The sequence below is a fragment of the Bos javanicus genome, chromosome 12 (assembly GCF_032452875.1).
Source record: "Bos javanicus breed banteng chromosome 12, ARS-OSU_banteng_1.0, whole genome shotgun sequence".
In the NCBI taxonomy this organism is placed as follows: domain Eukaryota; kingdom Metazoa; phylum Chordata; class Mammalia; order Artiodactyla; family Bovidae; genus Bos; species Bos javanicus.
The window spans coordinates 11,186,961-11,205,595 of NC_083879.1; the positions used below are offsets into that span (position 1 = coordinate 11,186,961).

Here is an 18,635-nt window from a genome sequence, read left to right on the forward strand (position 1 = left end):
CACACACAAGTTCGCTGCAGGAAACGGGCCTCCAGCCAGCCGCCCAGCAGAGCCTCAGACACCCTGAGAGCTCCCCGGACGGCGGAAAGAGTCCTGGCGATCCGGCATGTCGTGGGGTCGCGGGGCTCAGCATCCTTGGTCCCCTCCCCCTCCCCCATCCTGACACACTCAGACTCACGAGGGGCTTGGGGGAGGGGGTGCGGAGAGCGCGGCGGAGAGCGCGGGAAGAGGGGGCTGTGGAAAGCTGGGCGCGTTCACCGCTGCTCCGGGGCGGGCGAGGGAAGGCAGGGCAGAGGTGAGGCGCCAGGAGGGGTGGGGAGCTCTGGGCTGGCCCAGGCGGAGGGCACGGTGTGCGCGCGCGTGCCCCGCGTTGAAATGCCCGGCACGTCGGGGCCGCAGGCCAGAGCCCAGGGCGCCAGCCAAGCCTCCTGGTGTCCTGCTCCGGCGGCCGCGGTCATGACGGAGAACTCGGACAAAGTGCCCATCGCCCTGGTGGGGCCCGACGACGTCGAGTTTTGCAGCCCCCCGGTGAGTACCGCTCGGGGCCCCCAGACCTGCGGGGGCCCGAACGCCCCCGTCCCGGGTCTACGAGTTGCGTGTCACCGAATTTGGGAGGTGGGGGCAAATTCGGGCGCCCAGATGTGGGCTTGGGGTGGCGCCCCACGCGGGTGCGGGTGCAGAGGCCGGGGCATCCCCAGATGCGCTCGAAGAAGGTGGACAGGGAGCGAGGAGAGGGCGTCGCGGAGGGGAGGCCGCTGAGATAGCAGACCCGCGGGGCGACGACCTTGAACCGCGAAGCCTTTGCTCAGCGCTCATCCAGGCCTGAGGCCCAGGGACCCGCGGCTAGGGGAGCGCGGAGAAACGGGGCGCCCGGAGGAGCCCGGGGCCGCTGTTCCCCATTCCCACCGGCGCCCCGATGCCGCGGTCGCTGCGCGCGGACTTGACGCGTCCTCTCCCGGCCGCCCGCAGGCGTACGCCGCCGTGACCGTGAAGCCCTCCAGCCCCGCGCGGCTGCTCAAGGTCGGAGCCGTGGTCCTCATTTCGGGGGCGGTGCTGCTGCTCCTGGGGGCCATCGGGGCCTTCTACTTCTGGAAGGGGAGCGACAATCACGTAAGTCCGGAGGCGCACGGGGTGGCCGGGGCCCCTGGATCACTCGCGTGCCCCCCCCCCCCTCGGGGGCCCCAGCGGATGCTGTGCCCTCGGGGGCCTCCCGGGCACCTCGTCCCTTCTTCCACCCAACTCCAGGACGTGGCTTCCCACTGACGGGCAACTTCGTAGAAAAGCCAGTCTGGGCTTCAAAAGCGGTGTAGCCGGGGGATGCAGTGGAGGGTTTCAGGGAAGCCCTTCTCCGGGAAGGCGCCTCGCAGCCTGGCGCCTCCACTAAGCAGCTGAGGGACCACGGGTTAGGCACGGCCCTTCTGGCCTCGCCTTACTCACCCTTAGGAAGAAATGAAACTATGGTCTCTCCCAGCCGAGAAAGGCTGTGAATTGAAGAACCTGGGACAAAGGTAGAGGAGGAACATTCAGACCGAATAAGGGGATGAACCTGACCTCCCACTAGCGCCTTCTCTTTTTCTCTCTCCCTCCTTTTCTCTTTTCTCTCTCCTCTCTTTCTCTGTCCTCTCACTCCTCATCCTTTAATTTGCCCTTCTCTCTTGCTGTAAGGGAAGAAAAATAAAATCTAACTTCCTTAAAGATAGCTAATATCTTTAAAAATCATTTCTGGCCTGATCACATGTGACTTAATGGTAAATGTTTTACTAACCCGCGTCCTACTTTCTATGAGCGCAACTATGTATGTTGAAGCTCCGTTGGCTCTCAAGGAATATAAAAAGTGCTTCTGACCAGAATGGGCAAGATTCCAGGGTGTTCATTAAATACTCTGAATTTTGTTCACCTATCTAAAGGAGGGGGAACATTTTATCTTGATGACCATTGCCAGGCCTGGTGTAAGCTGATTTCAACTAATGGAAAAGAATTCCCTCTCCAGGGTGCACACAAAGGGCTGTTTCTTAATCACTCCCCTCAGAGAATCCCTGACTGCTGTTTTCCCCTTTCTCTCCCACCATGAAATTCAAAGCATGAACGAATTCCAGTACTTAGAGAAAATGGTGCTGAAAGCAATTCAACCATTTTACACATCACATCTTCTGCAGTCACTGCATAATTTGTATTTTTAACTCAAATGCCTAATGTAGATAAGCATGCCATTTAGCACCAAGTCTGTTTTAGAGACTATATCAAATTTACAAGCATCGATTTGTAGGATCAGAATTGCACGGTATTTTATGTGTATTTGAAAAGTGCCTTAATGAATTTGTGTATTTTAAATATAGAAGCCAGGCCAGATGCTCATATTCGAAAGCAGCATATCTGAACATTTCTATATCTCCATCTCCATTAATAGCAGGGTTTAGACTGTCATCCCTTGGGAAATGTAAATGCTATCTTTTAGACGACAAAACGTCCATGGTATGGGTCCTTTGGGGACAAAAATAGCTTTGCTTTTTTTTTTTTTTGGTAGAGATTTAGGTCATGATATATATTTAAATGGGTACCATTTGGCATTTAATTATTCAAGGCAAACAGGGTTAACTAACAAGCTTCTAGAAAGAGAGATTGAAAGATCATCCAAACTGAGTAGGGCCTCCTTTTATCGTAACTTTTACTTCACTGCAAGATGGTGGGTTGTCTGGTTCGAGAGAGTGGTATTAAATTCTAAAAATACAGAGGAAGAGTGAATCACATTTTATTGCCAACAATACAAGTTACCACTGTCTCTCTGTGGGTAGGACAATGAAGAAAATCGTAGTAGGGTTTGTGTGTTTATTTTTTCAACTCCCAAAATATTCCATGCTGATCCATATTACTTAAGTCTGAGAAACAAATCACAAAATACTAAACAGAGTAAATTTGGTACCATCTACGCATAGCATATGCACAGGTCTGCTTTCCCTGAATTCAAATCTAAACGGCCCAAACAAAACATAATCAGAGAAGGTCAGCCTCTGTCAAACAGACAGAGACATCCACAGCCAATGCACTGCCCACTCTTTGGAGATTACCCGTGCCTCTGTTCCTCTGTACTGGTTTATGGAGGAGAAGCAGCAGTAATTCACCTCCTGTGCCTTTCATATGGATAAATCCCCTTAGGACAGGTTTACTGGAAATCAGCTGGAGGACTCTGAAGCATTGAAGTGTTAATAATGAGGGGACAAGTGACGGGGCTCAAATATTGAGGTCATGTTTCATCCACATTATTGTCAATGGAACAAGGCATTGAAATATGGGAAATTCCCACCAATATGAGATAACTGACAACCCAAGCGCCTGGGATGAGGGGATGAGATCATTGCTTGGGGCCTTTATTCTCAGCCTGATTTTTTGAGATGTTGGTCCCAAACATGATGTAATTATCTCATGAACCCAGGCTTTATTAGAAACTCATTAGCAAATCTCCTTGGCTGTAAAAGGCACCATATTGAGCAGAATTTTGGCACATAATAAACTTTCTTTGTGCTTGAATAGAAATAGCCTTAGGTGCTAACAGCTCCATCAGTTAGAGCAGATATTGTGATTGCTGCTTCACCAACCCAGCCTTCTCCTGAGCTTGGGGCTCAGTACTTTTTACCAGTCTCCAAGCCCAGGCACTTCAGGAGGAAGTGAAAACAAACAAACCCCCTCTCTTGTTCTGGGGCAAGCAGGGGCTGCAGCTCCATTAAAAGGATGCAATACCCAGGCTGGGTTAGGTAGGGTGTTTTGTTGAGGGGGAAGGTGGAGAAGGGTGATGATGAAGAAAGTCAAGTTAGATGCACAAGCCACTGTTCCAGTGCTATGATCTTGTCTCCTTAAGATTTTCTAAGAATTTGGAAATAGTTCATTTCTTAAATCCAGGATCACTTTAGTAGTAAAAAGTTTATATGCAAGGCTTTAAAAAAAAAAAAAAAGAGCCTCTTGTCTCATGAGTAAAGGACGGACACTTGTGCCAGCAGAAACTCACACACGCGTTGTCCGCCATGCACGCCTTAACAGCCAAAAGTAACTCAGATGAACAGTGGCTGTTCAGAGAGTGCAGGGGCTAAACAGAGCCCGCTTTCTGAGCCTCACCTGCAGGGAGCCCTGGCTCAGCCAAAGAAAACAGGTTTCCCCAAACAGGCTGATGGTGAGCACCACCGAGGTGCAAAGTGAAAAGAGATTGATGGGCTCTGCTCCCATGCCCCTAAATCAGAACCCCTGGAAGTGGCTCTCATGATCAGCTGAGCTGGGGAGACAGCGTCCTGCAGGACGCGAAGTTCATCAGAAGGAGGGGAGGACCTGTGCTCAGAGGTGGTGAATGCCGGGATTTTCTGTTCCACTAATGGAGAGCTGTTGCCTACAAGGGTACCAGCTACAGTTTCTACATCTCTGCTGATAAAACAGCGCTTTGTGGGTCTTGCAGTAATGAGTTTTCTACAAGTAATGATCCAATAACAACAGATACTTTCCCCAGGGTTTGTCCATGGGGACAGTTAGCTATTTCTCATAATAAGGGAGAAAAATCTGACTTGAATTGAATTTGAGCTCTTTGCAGTTCTGACCTACGGACCTAACACTAAGTAGCTAGTGGCCCTCATCAGTTCCTACTCCTTCCACTTTGAAGAGTGTATATGTTATACAACACATAAGAGATACATTATGTATCATATCTGGGCCTCCTTGGTGGCTCAGTCAGTAAATAATCTGACTGCAATGCAGGAGACCTGGGTTCAATCCCTGGGTGGGGAAGATCCCCTGGAGAAGGACATGGCAACCCACTCCAGTATTCTTGCCTGGAAAATCCCATGGACAGAGGAGCCTGGCGGGTTCATGAGGTTGAGAGAGTCAGACACAACTTAGCCACTAAACCATATATCATACATAAGATATAGTGTGTTAGTCAATGAGTGATGTCCAACTCTTTGTGACCCCGTGGACTGTAGCCCACAAGGTTACTCTGTCCATGGGATTCTCCAGGCAAGAGTACTGGAGTGGGTTGCCATGTCCTTCTCCAGGAAGATATAGATATATACATATGTATGCTTCTAAGTCAGAAAATGGAAGAAAAGAAAAGAAAAACCCACCTCCTACCCCACAGTGCAGAGAAGGTTCTTGCAGAGCAGCAGCATGCTGGTCAGGAGCAGCGTGTAAATCACTTTTTAAACCAGTGTCCTAACCAGATGTCTAAACTAAGAGAGCCCTACTGGGGACTTCCCTGGCGGTCCAGTGGCTAAGACTCCATGGTCCCAACACAGGAGGCCCAGGTTCGAGCCTGGTCAGGGAACTAGATCCCACACGCCTCAACGAACATCGAGGATCCTGAGTCTCAAAACTTATTCGGCACAACCAAAGAAATAAATAAATATTTTTTTAAGAGAGAGAGAGCCCTTTGGATCCTGTAATTTAGTGGTACACTGTAAAAAGGGTTTTTTGAATGGCGGATTTTAAACAAGATTTTACTCAGAAATGCAACACATGAAACAGATCAGAAGCAAAGCTGCTCTGGTCAAATTGCAGATGAACCGTGGGTGGGCGGGGGGGACTCGGATAAAGGAACCTCACAGTCCCAGCTGCTCTGGGCCACCTCTGAGACACCCCAGAGCTCTGATGACATAAAACCTCCTCTGAGGTTCCCACTTCATCATTTGGCATTCAAGGCAACTCCCAAGATGCAGAGCTAAATGGTGTAGCCAGCTGTTTTTCTGATTCCTGGCCCAATGCTCCTGCATAATGCCAAAACTCTCCCCCTTCCATCACACATCTTGTAACAACGCCTTCAGTTCAGTTCAGTTCAGTCACTCAGTCGTGTCTGACTCTTTGCAACCCCATGAATTGCAGCACGCCAGGCCTCCCTGTCCATCACCATCTCCCAGAGTTCACTCAAACTCACATCCATCGAGTCGGTGATGCCATCCAGCCATCGCATCCTCTGTCGTCCCCTTCTCCTCCTGCCCCCAATCCCTCCCAGCATCAGAGTCTTTTCCAGTGAGTCAACTCTTCGCATGAGGTGGCCAAAGTACTGGAGTCACCTTATGTCTGTCCCATAGCGTCATTAATAGGGGTCCCTCTTATTTTGAGTGGAAACAGACAAGCATGTTGGCCTTGCTCTCTGTAATGTGGCTGTATCTCAGGCATACCCTAGTCCTGTCTGCAGTCCTTACTGTATACCACCCTCCATGCCAAGTCTCGACTGAAGGATTTTTTTAAAATACCTTCAAATTGAGGTGCCACTGCAGATTTGGTTAACAGCCCAGTGAACCCTCTGCCTCTTCAATGTCCATTTATCCATCAACAGATCTCAACTCTGGCTGCAGAGTAGAATCGACCTTTAGAAATAGAAAGCTCTGTGCTCAAGCCGCATCCCCACAGGTTGTGATTTGATCCATCCTGTGGAGGCAACCCAGGTGTGGTAGCTGAAGATTCTCCTTAGATGTGTCTATGTGCCACCAGGATTGCAAACCACTGAGCTCTTCAGATTAGTATCAGAGACAATCAAAGCCTTTACTTTCAAAATATTATTTAAGAAATCATTGTATTAAGTAATTGGTGGATGAATGAAGTCCTCCCAGATAAATGTCTTACTATTAAGGATGATTCAGTGTATCTCTGAGACACAGGAATGCTAATTTATATAAAGATAAGCCCTGAATTGCTCTAAGAGGGAAGCATCACTAATTCTGGTCTTCACTTCCAGATTTACAATGTCCATTATACCATGAGTATCAATGGGAAGTTGCAAGATGGGTCAATGGAAATAGACGCTGGGAACAACCTGGAGACCTTTAAAATGGGGAGTGGAGCTGAAGAAGCGGTTGAAGTTAATGATTTCCAGAATGTAAGTATATTTCATGCATTTAGGAAGTCTAACTAGGCAAGCCTGGGAGACGCCTCATTCACGGAGAAGGCGGGCCCCTCACATACACCCAAATGGGAACTGCTCTTTATGGCAGTCATGGTGCCACTAACCTCCCTGAACCATGTTGCCTGTTCTCTCTGAGAAAGGATCACTCTCTGTCCTTGACATTTTCAAAATGAAAAACCAACACCTTAGCACTGAAAAAAACAAGTTCTTGGAGCTATCAGAAGTCTTGGCAGAAAGACTTGCAAGAGCTATTTTTCTCTAAGCAGCCTTCTTAACATAGTAAATAAAATGCCCAAGGTCTCCCAGAATGTGGCAAGATCTAAAACTGGCAGTTATCGAGAGGAGGGAAACTTTAATGACCTAATAATCTAATCAACAGCAGGTGGGATCTATTTACACACATGTCTCAGTGCTCCAGATTCCCCATTTAATCCAGAAAATGAGCATGGAGAAATTCGCCTAGTGTATCATCTGCTGTCTGAACACAGCCCATTACAGATGAAACATTCGAGTCTCCTTTGCAAAGGACACACATGTTTGTTTTCAAAAATTCAATTTACAGGCAATTGGAGACATCAAGCCATGCATGGATGCTTCAGTGGACATCTGTGAACCCAAGTGTCACTCCAGGCCTCCTCTCTGGCTGGCCACCATAAATATCTCATTCTCTTTCTTGATCTAGGAAGAGAAAGAGGCATCACTGTTTGTGCTCTCCTATAGATGCAGTAGGTGAGACTTCCTCATGAAAAAAGGCTCTTAAAAATAATGTCTCTTCTGATAGTTTATTGGCCTACAAACATCTCACCGACCTGTCTTCCTCTGATTGATGAGAAAAACTAGAGATGCTTTTCATTTGAATGAAAGAACTCCCCTCGTTGATACCCAAACACACTTCACAAGCCCTTTTGAATATCAAACAGATGCTAACCTTAGAGCTCGGCTGATATTAGCCATTATTTGGTGATGACAAGGGCTGGCTGTGTTTGGCGTGGGCTCTGCCCTGGGGACGGGCTCTGCAGTCCTGTGTGTGCCCAGCTCCATTTCGTTTGGTCATAGCTTTGCAAACGGTTCAGGTCGAGTCCCAGAGATAATTTCTCTAGACCTATTAAAGGCTTTTACTGCAAGACCCAGGACAAGGTAAAAGGCATTTTTTTCTTCGCGCTGCTCAATATAAAATCATAAAATGTGACTCCCACACATGCATCTTTCATTCAATCCAGAACAAAATTGAATACACAGGATATGCTGCAATATCAAGATATGCAAAGGTAGCTATGCAGATAAATAAGAAAGATCCCTCTCTCTCAACATGTGTATGTATCAGGAATGTCCTTTTAAAATATTTAATCCCAAACCTATATTTCTGTTTTATAAACCTTTGGTTCTAATAATGGTATTGATTGCATTTTGTTCTTAGAGGCCAACGGGGCCACAAATATTTTATAAACTGATCAATTCTCTTTGATAGCTTCCACATTTCTCTAAGTCAGAACTGGTGAGTAGAACATTTTTTTGATGGATAGAACCTGTTATGGGTTTAAATAAGCCTGGACTTCTGAAAACACATGAATCAGCCACTGTGGTACCTGAACTATTACTTTCTCCTGTATTACAAACCGTCAGTCAAACTCAGGAAGCATTTACGGGAGCTGACTATCTGTGTGCATGGGATTGTGTGAAGCATAGAGTATGCAGAGACGACTGACACTTGTTCCCTCTCCCAAGGACATCAGGAGGTGGGCATCCACAGAGAAGTGGCTTTAGGTCAGGCTGGGAAGCACGCTGCCACGGAGCTATGAACAGAGCTGTGGGGTCCTCGTGGGGGAGGCCATTGCTGCCAGTGAGGAGATGGAGCAGGTTTTGCAGAGGTGGCAATGAAGCCAAATCCAGCCTCTGAGCTCCGACACTGAATTAATATTCAGAGACAGAGTTCTGAGTGAAGTAGAAAAGGATAGCTTTCTCGCTTTGCCAGGCAAAGGGAGCCACAGTGGACTAATGCCCTCAAAACTGTGTGTCCCAACCTGGAAGGGGTAGTGAGAAGTTTCATGGTAATGGTTCAAAGAGGGTGGGATTGGCTATGGGCATTCTTTTGATTGGTTGGTGGTAGTCGGTGGAGAAGGCAATGGCACCGCACTCCAGTACTCTTGCCTGGAAAATCCCATGGATGGAGGAGCCTGGTAGGCTGCAGTCCAGGGGGTCGAGAAGAGTCGGACACAACCGAGCGACTTCACTTTCATGCATTGGAGAAGGAAATGGCAACCCACTCCAGTGTTCTTGCCTGGAGAATGCCAGGGACGGGGTAGCCTGGTGGGCTGCCGTCTGTGGGGTCACACAGAGTTGGACACGACTGAAGCGACTTAGCAGCAGCAGCAGGGTAAGTGGGAGTCAGCATCATCAACCTTCTGGTTCCACCTGATGGGGTCTCCGTACTTGTGGGCAGCCCATGGGGAAGGGGTTTCAGTATATGCAAAACAACTCACAGATATTGTTATGTGTATCCCTTGATGGGGAGCTAGGACCCTTCCCCAAGGCTGCACCACTGTTTCTCTGGACTGTCCTCCCTGGCATCTGCATCCTCTCCCTTGCCTAATTAACAGCTGTTTGAACCTGCCCACTGGAACTCAGTGAAAGTCATGGAGGTTGAATGAAGCCTATTTCCTGTAATCAGAGAAATGGGGGACAGGGAAAGCTTTTGTGTGTAGGAGCTCTGCAGGGTCCTGCTTGCTATCAGCAACAGTTGAACCAGGCCTGGAAGAATGGTTAGGATTTCAACCGCAGAGAGGCAGAGGCAGGGCCTTCCAGGCCCAGGGAAGGATACACCATACCCGTGCTCAGGTCTGCTCCCAAGGTCTAAGCAGGGAGCTTAAAAAGTGAGGAGCGGGGAGATGGAGATGCAGGCCGGCCCAGAGCAGGAAAGTCTCTGAACTGTAGGTGAACAGCCTCCCCTGCTAACCCCACCAAGACTGTATGGAGCCAATGGTGGGAAAGAGCCCCCGAGAGGGAATTTGCACTGAATGAAGGGCTCCAGGCTCTATACCATTGGAGAAAACAGTTGTTCAGGCGAAGGTAAGGCAGACTCCATTCAAGGGAGGCTAGCACTGTGGGGTTTTGTAGTCAAGGAGAGAGAGCGGGCTCAACTCTGAATACAGTAAGGAAAACTGGAGTGTGATGGCCACAGAGCAGGGTTGGGTGCTGGTGGATGGGAGATTACTAAAGGTACAGTCGTTCTTCGCTAAACTGACCTAACGGGATTTTTGCTGCAGGCAGGTCAGGGGGATCAGATATCCAGTTTGACCAGACTAAGGCTGACTCAGCAGGATTCTTGCTAAAATTGGAATAAACCGGCCAAGACAGAGCCCAGGGTGGGGGCCTAGAGGACTCAGAGGTGCCTGACTGGAGTTAGGTCAAGAGAATCTCTGACAAAACCCTGAGGAACACAGAAGATACTTCTGTTCATTATGTATCAAAGTTATACCTTCAAAAGTATCAATGCTGTTGGTTTAAGTCAACCCTCTCAACCCTAATGACCCACAGATATAACAGAAATCCTGGTTAGAAATAAGATAGTTCTCCAAGAAAACACCAGAGCAGGAGAAAATAGAGGCAGAGAGAATGAATGGCCTCCAATTTTGGAAGATACAACATTTTCATAAATATTAAATAAATACGTCTAAAACTAAAAAAAATAAGATAGAATGGTGGATATAAATAGATTTGCACTATACAATTCTTTTGACCTTGTGTATATTTGAAGTTTTTTAATTTAAAAAGCTGGAGGGAGGGACTTCACTGGTGGTCTGGTGACTGGGACCTCATGCTCCCAAAGCGAGCGAGGGGTCTGGGTTTGATCGCCAGTTGGGGAACTCACATGCCTCATCTAATACCTGCTGCAGCCAAATAAATTAATTTATTAGCTTAAAAAAAAAAGACTGGAGGGGAAAAAATGGACAGCACAGCTTATCTGATAGGTAAGTAGGTTATTGGTTTCAAGAATCTATTTGGCACTCAACTATAACACAAAGAAAAAATAAAGTGAAAGTAATTTATAATACAGTTAGAACTTGAGCCTGATGTACCTTGAAAACATCATAGTCATATGCTTGGGTCACTGTCTGTGCCACAGCCTAAAATGCAGACTGACCTAAGTGTGTGCTGAGAAATTACATATCAGGTACTTTTCTCTAAACTGTATAGAGCTTCTCGATCTTTGGCTGCAAAGAACATAATCAATCTGATTTTGGTGTTGACCATCTGCTGATGTCCATGTGTAGAGTCTTCTCTTGTGTTGTTGGAAGAGGGTGTTTGCTATGACCGGTGCATTTTCTTGGCAAAACTCTATTAGTCTTTGCCCTGCTTCATTCCGTATTCCAAGGCCAAATTTGCCTGTTACTCCAGGTGTTTCTTGACTTCCTACTTTTGCACTGATCGCTGAGGAAGGCTTTCTTATCTCTTCTTGCTATTCTTTGGAACTTTGCATTCAGATGCTTATATCTTTCCTTTTCTCCTTTGCTTTTCGCTTCTCTTCTTTTCACAGCTATTTGTAAGCCCTCCCCAGACAGCCATTTTGCTTTTTTGCATTTCTTTTCCATGGGGATGGTCTTGATCCCTGTCTCCTGTACAATGTCACGAACCTCATTCCATAGTTCATCAGGCACTCTATCTATCAGATCTAGGCCCTTAAATCTATTTCTCACTTCCACTGTATAATCATAAGGGATTTGATTTAGGTCATACCTGAATGGTCTAGTGGTTTTCCCTACTTAAGGAAAAAAGGAAAGATATAAGCATCTGAATGCAGAGTTCCAAAGAATAACAAGAAGAGATAAGAAGGCCTTCTTCAGCCATCAATGCAAAGAAATAGAGGAAAACAACAGAATGGGAAAGACTAGAGATCTCTTCAAGAAAATCAGAGATACCAAGGGAACATTTCATGCAAAGATGGGCTCGATAAAGGACAGAAATGGTATGGACCTAACAGAAGCAGAAGATATTAAGAAGAGGTGGCAAGAATACACAGAAGAACTGTACAAAAAAGATCTTCAAAACCCACATAATCACAATGATGTGATCACTGACCTAGAGCCAGACATCCTGGAATGTGAAGTCAAGTGGGCCTTAGAAAGCATCACTACGAACAAAGCTAGTGGAGGTGACTGAATTCCAGTTGAGCTATTTCAAATCCTGAAAGATGATGCTGTGAAAGTGCTGCACTCAATATGCCAGCAAATTTGGAAAACTCAGCAGTGGCCACAGGACTGGAAAAGATCCGTTTTCACTCCAATCCCAAAGAAAGGCAATGCCAAAGAATGCTCAAACTACCACACAATTGCACTCATCTCACCTGCTAGTAAAGTAATGCTCAAAGTTCTCCAAGCCAGGCTTCAGCAATATGTGAACTGTGAACTTCCACATGTTCAAGCTGGTTTTAGAAAAGGCAGAGGAACCAGAGATCAAATTGCCAACATCCTCTGGATCATGGAAAAAGCAAGAGAGTTCCAGAAAAACATCTATTTCTGCTTTATTGACTATGCCAAAGCCTTTGACTGTGTGGATCACAATAAACTGTGGAAAATTCTTCAAGAGATGGGCATATCAGACCACCTGACTTGAGAAATCTGTATGCAGGTCAGGAAGCAACAGTTAGAACTGGACATAGAACAACAGACTGGTTCCAAATAGGAAAAGGAGTATGTCAAGGCTGTATATTATCACCCTGCTTATTTAACTTATATGCAGAGTACATCATGAGAAACGCTGGACTGGAAGAAGCACAAGCTGGAATCAAGATTGCTGGGAGAAATATCAATAACCTCAGATGTGCAGATGTACCACCCTTATGGCAGAAAGTGAAAAGGAACTAAAAAGCCCCTTGATGAAAGTGAAAGTGGAGGGTGAAAATTTGGCCTAAAGCTCAACATTCAGAAAACGAAGATCATGGCATCTGGTCCCATCACTTCATGGGAAATAGATGGGGAAACAGTGGAAACAGTGGCTGACTATTTTGGGGGGCTCCAAAATTACTGCAGATGGTGACTGCAGCCATGAAATTAAAAGACGCTTACTCCTTGGAAGGAAAGTTATGACCAACCTAGATAGCATATTCAAAAGCAGAGACATTACTTTTCCAACAAAGGTCCATCTAGTCACGGCTATGGTCTTTCCTGTGGTCATGTATGGATGTGAGAGTTGGATTGTGAAGAAGGCTGAGCGCTGAAGAATTGATGCTTTTGAACTGTGGTGTTGGAGAAGACTCTTGAGAGTCCCTTGGACTGCAAGGAGATCCAACCAGTCCATTCTGAAGGAGATCAGCCCTGGGATTTCTTTGGAAGGAATGATGCTAAAGCTGAAACTCCAGTCCTTTGGCCACCTCATGCGAAGAGTTGACTCATTGGAAAAGACCTTGATGCTGGGAGGGATCGGGGGCATGAAGGGGACAACAGAGGATGAGATGGCTGGATGGCATCACCGACTCAATGGACGTGAGTTTGAGTAAACTCTGGAGTTGGTGATGGACAAGGAGGCCTGGCGTGCTGTGATTCATAGGGTTGCAAAGAGTCAGACACGACTGAGCGACTGAACTGAACTTCTCTAAACGGCTTCCCTAGTGGCTCAGTGGTAAAGAATCTCCCTGCCAATGCAGGAGACGCGAGTTCGATCCCTAGGTCGGAAAGACCCCTGGATAAGGAAATGGGAACCCGCTCCAGTATTCTTACCTGGGAAATCCCATGGACAATGGAGCCTGGCAGACTATACAGTCCGTGGGGTCACAAAAGAGTCAGACATGACTTAGTGACTAAACAACAAAATCTTCTCAAATAGTAAACAAAAGTAACATTTTCTCTCTATTTTCATAATAATTCCATTCCTAGGAAATCCTTTGTACATTAAGACTGTGCCAAAAATCACGTTACATTTACATATAAAACAGTGTTAGGTTCCAGGCTCAGGTGCTTACAATCCAGTTTTTCGGCCAAGATTCTGGGCACTTGGTTCTTCAGAGTTCCCCCAGGCTGGTCGGACTCAGCACCCCTGGGTCATGCCCAACAAAGGGCCAGAAAGCTCCTAGTTTTGTGACAATAACAAAACTCCCTCAAAAGTTTCTAAATCACCCCTCTGGGGGAAGGTCCCCTTGCCCTCCTTGGGAGTTTCTGGTTTAAGCCACAGAAATAAATGAGACCCCTAGAAAGAAAAAACTGTGTGGCTAAAATGAGATTGGCTGACTTTGGATAAAAGGATGTTAGATCATTGGGATCCTCACTCACTACCTTTGTTAGCAAACATCTTCATTATCACCAGCTTCTAAGGTCTTGTTTGTTTGCAAAAACAGGAGATTTGCCTGCCTTTCTTGTGCCGTTCCCTTCCCTCTGTTTATAAAATCTTTTAGCGTTTCTGGCTGCTTGATATGGATTTGTAGCTAGATATGGTGGTTAATACGTGTGAATTCCTTCCCACAGGACCCATCCCCATGGGGTTTCAGTTTTCTTTGCAGCCTGTAGACCGACTGTCAGAACTAACTCAATACTAGACACATTCAGTGCTGTGAATCCTTCCATAGTCAGTTCTCTCCCTGGGGATATGGTAATGGCTAGATGGTGCTTCCTCCCCAGCATCTCATCTCAGAAGCTACAACGGTTTGAAGTCAAGAGAAGATATAACATGGGTGGTGGGGAGTGGGTGGCTGGCCAAAATCTTGGCTTTCTCCTCTCACCAAAGCCAAATAAAAAATATGGAGATGGAGTTTGGAGGAAATAGAAAGGTGACTGTAATTCCCAGCTGGTGGAGAGGGGAACACAGTAGGTTCACACCTCAAGAACTGTGCCCACCCTCCCCCCAAGAGGAGTCTGCGGGCTTAAATAAGATAAGGACTCCCATTTAGGAGCCGGTGACGAGGAGCAAAGGTGTTAGCATCTTGATTCCTTCCTCTTTCATTGTTTCAAAGACAGTCATAGGCTGACTTCGTTAACCCAGCATTTGAGTCTGGTAGTTAGGTGGCTCTGTGGCCTTCTTTCTGATATGTAGAAAGCTGAAGCTAAAACTCCAATACTTTGGCCACCTGATGCGAAGAACTAACTCATTGAAAAAGACCCTGATGCTGGTAAAGACTGAAGGCAAAAGGAGTAGGGGATGAGAGAGAATGAGATGGTTGGATGGCATCAGCGACTCAATGGACATGAATTTGAGCAAACTCCAGGAGATAGGAGAGGACAGAGGAGCCTGGAGTGCTCCAGTCCATGGGATTGCAAAGAGTTGGACGTGGACACGACTGAGCAACTGAGCAACAAGCAACAATACGGGGAAGGGTGTTGTAAGGGTAAACACCAGATACAGGATGTATTTAGCACAGAGTCAAAGGAAGGTGGGTGTGAAGTGGAGTTCCTGCAGAGTTAGGGCGCAGAAAGGTGAACTGTGCTGCAGACATGCAGAGTTCAGTTCAGTTCAGTGCAGTTGCTCAGTCGTGTCTGACTCTTTGCAACCCCGTGAGTTGCAGCATGCCAAGCTTCCCTGTCTATCACCAACTCCCGGAGTTCACTCAAACTCACCTCCATTGAGTCGGTAATGCCATCCAGCCATCTCATCCTCTGTCGCCCCCTTCTCCTCCTGCCCCCAATCCCTCCCAGCATCAGAGTCTTTTCCAATGAGTCAGCTCTTCACATGAGGTGGCCAAAGTACTGGAGTTTCAGCCTCAGCATCAGTCCTTCCAATGAACACTCAGGACTGATCTCCTTTAGGATGGACTGGTTGGATCTCCTTGCAGTCCAAAGGACTCTCAAGAGTCTTCTCCAACGCCACAGTTCAAAAGCATCAATTCTTCGGTGCTCAGCTTTCTTCACAGTCCAACTCACGCAGAGTTAGGAGCAGTTAAAATAAAAAACTAGGAATGTTCAGGCCTGCTCACTGTTTTCTTTATCTTCTTTGTTCTCAAGAAAGGGAAAGAAAAAATTCATTCCTCTTTTTTTTTTTCTTTTCACTGCAACAGAGGCAGTAATCCCCCTCCCCAAACTCTCGTTTTTCAAACCATGTGCCATAGATTGACATGTAGAATAAGAACAACTGGCCTTCGGGAGACAGCATGGTAGAGCACAGTGGTTCCCCAAGTGTGTTCCTTAGGCCACCAGCAGCAGCAGCACCTGAGAGCTGGTTGGAAATGCACGGCTTAGCCCTCACTCCAGACCCCCGGCTTCAGAAACTCTGGCGGGGGGACCAACACAGTATTTTGTTTCGTGCGTCCTCCAGATGATTCGGTTGCAAGGAAAAGTTTGTGAGTCACTAGTACAGAGGGAACTTGGGTCCAGAGGCTGTGCCTTAGTACCCTGAGGCTGCTACAACAAATTACCACGGGCTAGGTGACTTCTACACAACGGAGTGTGTGTCTCATAGTTCTGGAGGCTGGAAAGTCCAAGGCTAAGGTGCCAGCAGGTTGCCTGTCTAGTGATGGTCTTGCTCTCTACTCATGGAAGCCTGTCTTCTCACTGTCCTACTCACGAGGCAGAAGGGGAAGGAGCTCTCTGGGGAAAGGACGCTAATCCTATTCATGAGGGCTCCGCCCTCATGACCTCGTGCGTTCTAAGTTGCTTTGGTCATGTCCAGCTCTTTGCAACCCTATGGACTGTAGCCTGCCAGGTTCCTCTACCCATGGGATTTTCCAGCAATAATCCTGGAGTGGGTTGCCATTTCCTTCTCCAGGGGATCTTCCCAATCCAGGGATCAAACCTGAGTCTCTTATGTCTCCTGCCTTGGCAGGTGGGTTCTTTACCACTAGTCATGAGGGAAGCCTCATGACCTCACCCTTCCCAAAGACCCACTTCTAGGTACCACCACATGGGGCATTAGGTTTCAACATACGAATTTAGGTGGGGGTGGGAGAGACGCAAACATTCAGTGCAGAGCATGCTATTTCAGTTACTTTAAATCTTTGTGGATTCGATCCATGGGTCAGGAAGACCCCTGGAGAAGGAAATGGCAACCCACTCCAGTATTCTTGAAAATCCCATGGACAGAGAGGCCTGGTAGGCTACAGTCCAGGAGGTCCCAAAGAGTCAGACACGACTAAGCGACTGAGTGCACACACACACACACACACCCTGAACAAGTCTCTTTCTCCTGAAACTGGGGGTCCTCAACCCCAGCTGACATCATGAATACACGGGGAGCTTTTAAGCATGCCAGTGTCTGGGCACAGCCACAAGCCCGTTAAATGGGAATCTCTTAGGAGAGGCCCAGGCATCTGTGTTTTTAAAATCTCTCCATGTGATTTTGGTGCTGCATTGAGACCTTCTGCAGTAAGCCCGGAGCTCTTCCCCTGTCGAGGGTTGGGGATGGGGGCTCATGCCTCCTCCTCCCTCTGGGTGAGAGGTGACACTGGGAGGAATGAGATGCGTTACGCATGCATGTGGTTGATCAGGCCACAAGAGAACTGACGAGGAGCTTCCAGAGGAAGGAGCCGTTCCTTCTCCCGTCTGTCGCCCACCCACATCTGCAGGACGCCTGGCTCTGAGATTCCATTTGGTGTAACTTTCCATGAAGATCCTCCAGCGTGACTGACGTGTGACTTCATTCTTCCTTTAAGAGGGCTGAATGCTGGGACTTCTCTGATGGTCCTGTGGTTAAGACTGAGCTTCCACCGCACAGGGAACAGGTTCAACCTCTGACCAGGGAACTAAGATCCCACGTGCCACATGGGGAGGCCAAAAGAAAAAAATATAAAAAAAAAAAGGAGGGCTGAATCCTGCCCCTAGATTTCTAAAGGCTTTTCTTCCTCCCACTCCCTGGTATTGATATATTAGAACAAGCTCTGTGTCTTCCTGACATTTGTCTCAACCCAATAGAAGACTGACCAGTTGAGAATTTCAGATTTGTGTTGGTGCCTACATTGTTATGACATATAATTTGTAGATCTTAATACTGGTTTTGGCCACTCACTAGTCATGGAATTAACAAGAAATGAAAGGAAACACTCATGGGTTAGAACATACATTATGCCTGACGCACTCCGTGGGCAGAATCGGTGCCGAGCTGTCAGCTAAGACCGGAGCCTTGCGGCTGAGATTTCCCTGGAGGCCAGTCCCTAGGCAGACGGGGAGACATTGTTTATATCTCACGGGACAAAAACAAAACATCCAAGTCCTTGGATAAGCTCTGGGAGCAAACTTCAGCTCCCCAGTGTGATAGAAAGCTACTGTTTCCTCTGGGTTCAACAACCTAAGAAGAATCTGAATTCACAGAATTCGTTAATTGGACCAGCATCTTCTGAGAACTTCTGTGGGAGCACCAAACGAAAACAAAAAAGAGATTCAGGTTGATCTCAGGTTTAGAGTTGAGTACGGAGGTGACATTCGCAAGACACAAGGGCACTGAGAAACTGAGTGCCAAACAAGGGGTGGAGATGGGAGGGCTTTCAGAAAGTCAGAGAAAAGGGAGCCCCCTTAGCCCGGGCTGGACAGAGAAACCTGTAGGGAGAAGATGGCATTTCATCTGAGCTCGTGGGATGGGTGGAGCAATGAACGCACTGCCTCTCAGCGCAAAGTCAGACCTTGACAGAAGCCTCCCCGACGCACTGTCTAAAGGACCATTCCTAGGACGTTCCTGGCAGTCCGGTGGTTAAGACTCCATGCTTCTGCTGCAGGGGGGGCATAGGTTCGATCCCTGGTTGGGGAACTAAGATCCTACACGCCTCACAGCATGGCCAAAAATAAAAAATAAAGCACCATCTCCTGTCACTCCTATTTCCACACTCTGCTTTATTTTTCTCCATAGCACT

The 18,635-nt window shown here is 47.3% G+C and overlaps 1 protein-coding gene across 2 annotated transcripts in view; it reads left to right on the forward strand.

The window, feature by feature from the left end:
* Positions 1-331: 331 nt before the first annotated feature.
* Positions 332-18,635, forward strand: part of CNMD (chondromodulin) — a 43,292-nt gene continuing 24,988 nt past the window's right edge. Inside the window, exons 1-3 of one of the 2 annotated variants that reach the window (XM_061434455.1) lie at positions 332-528; positions 970-1,110; positions 6,710-6,850. In XM_061434455.1, the coding sequence (XP_061290439.1) occupies positions 376-528; positions 970-1,110; positions 6,710-6,850 (435 nt within the window). In that variant the 5' untranslated portion in view covers positions 332-375. The remainder of the gene's footprint in view (positions 529-969; positions 1,111-6,709; positions 6,851-18,635) is intronic. The other variant, XM_061434454.1, reaches the window with a different exon arrangement.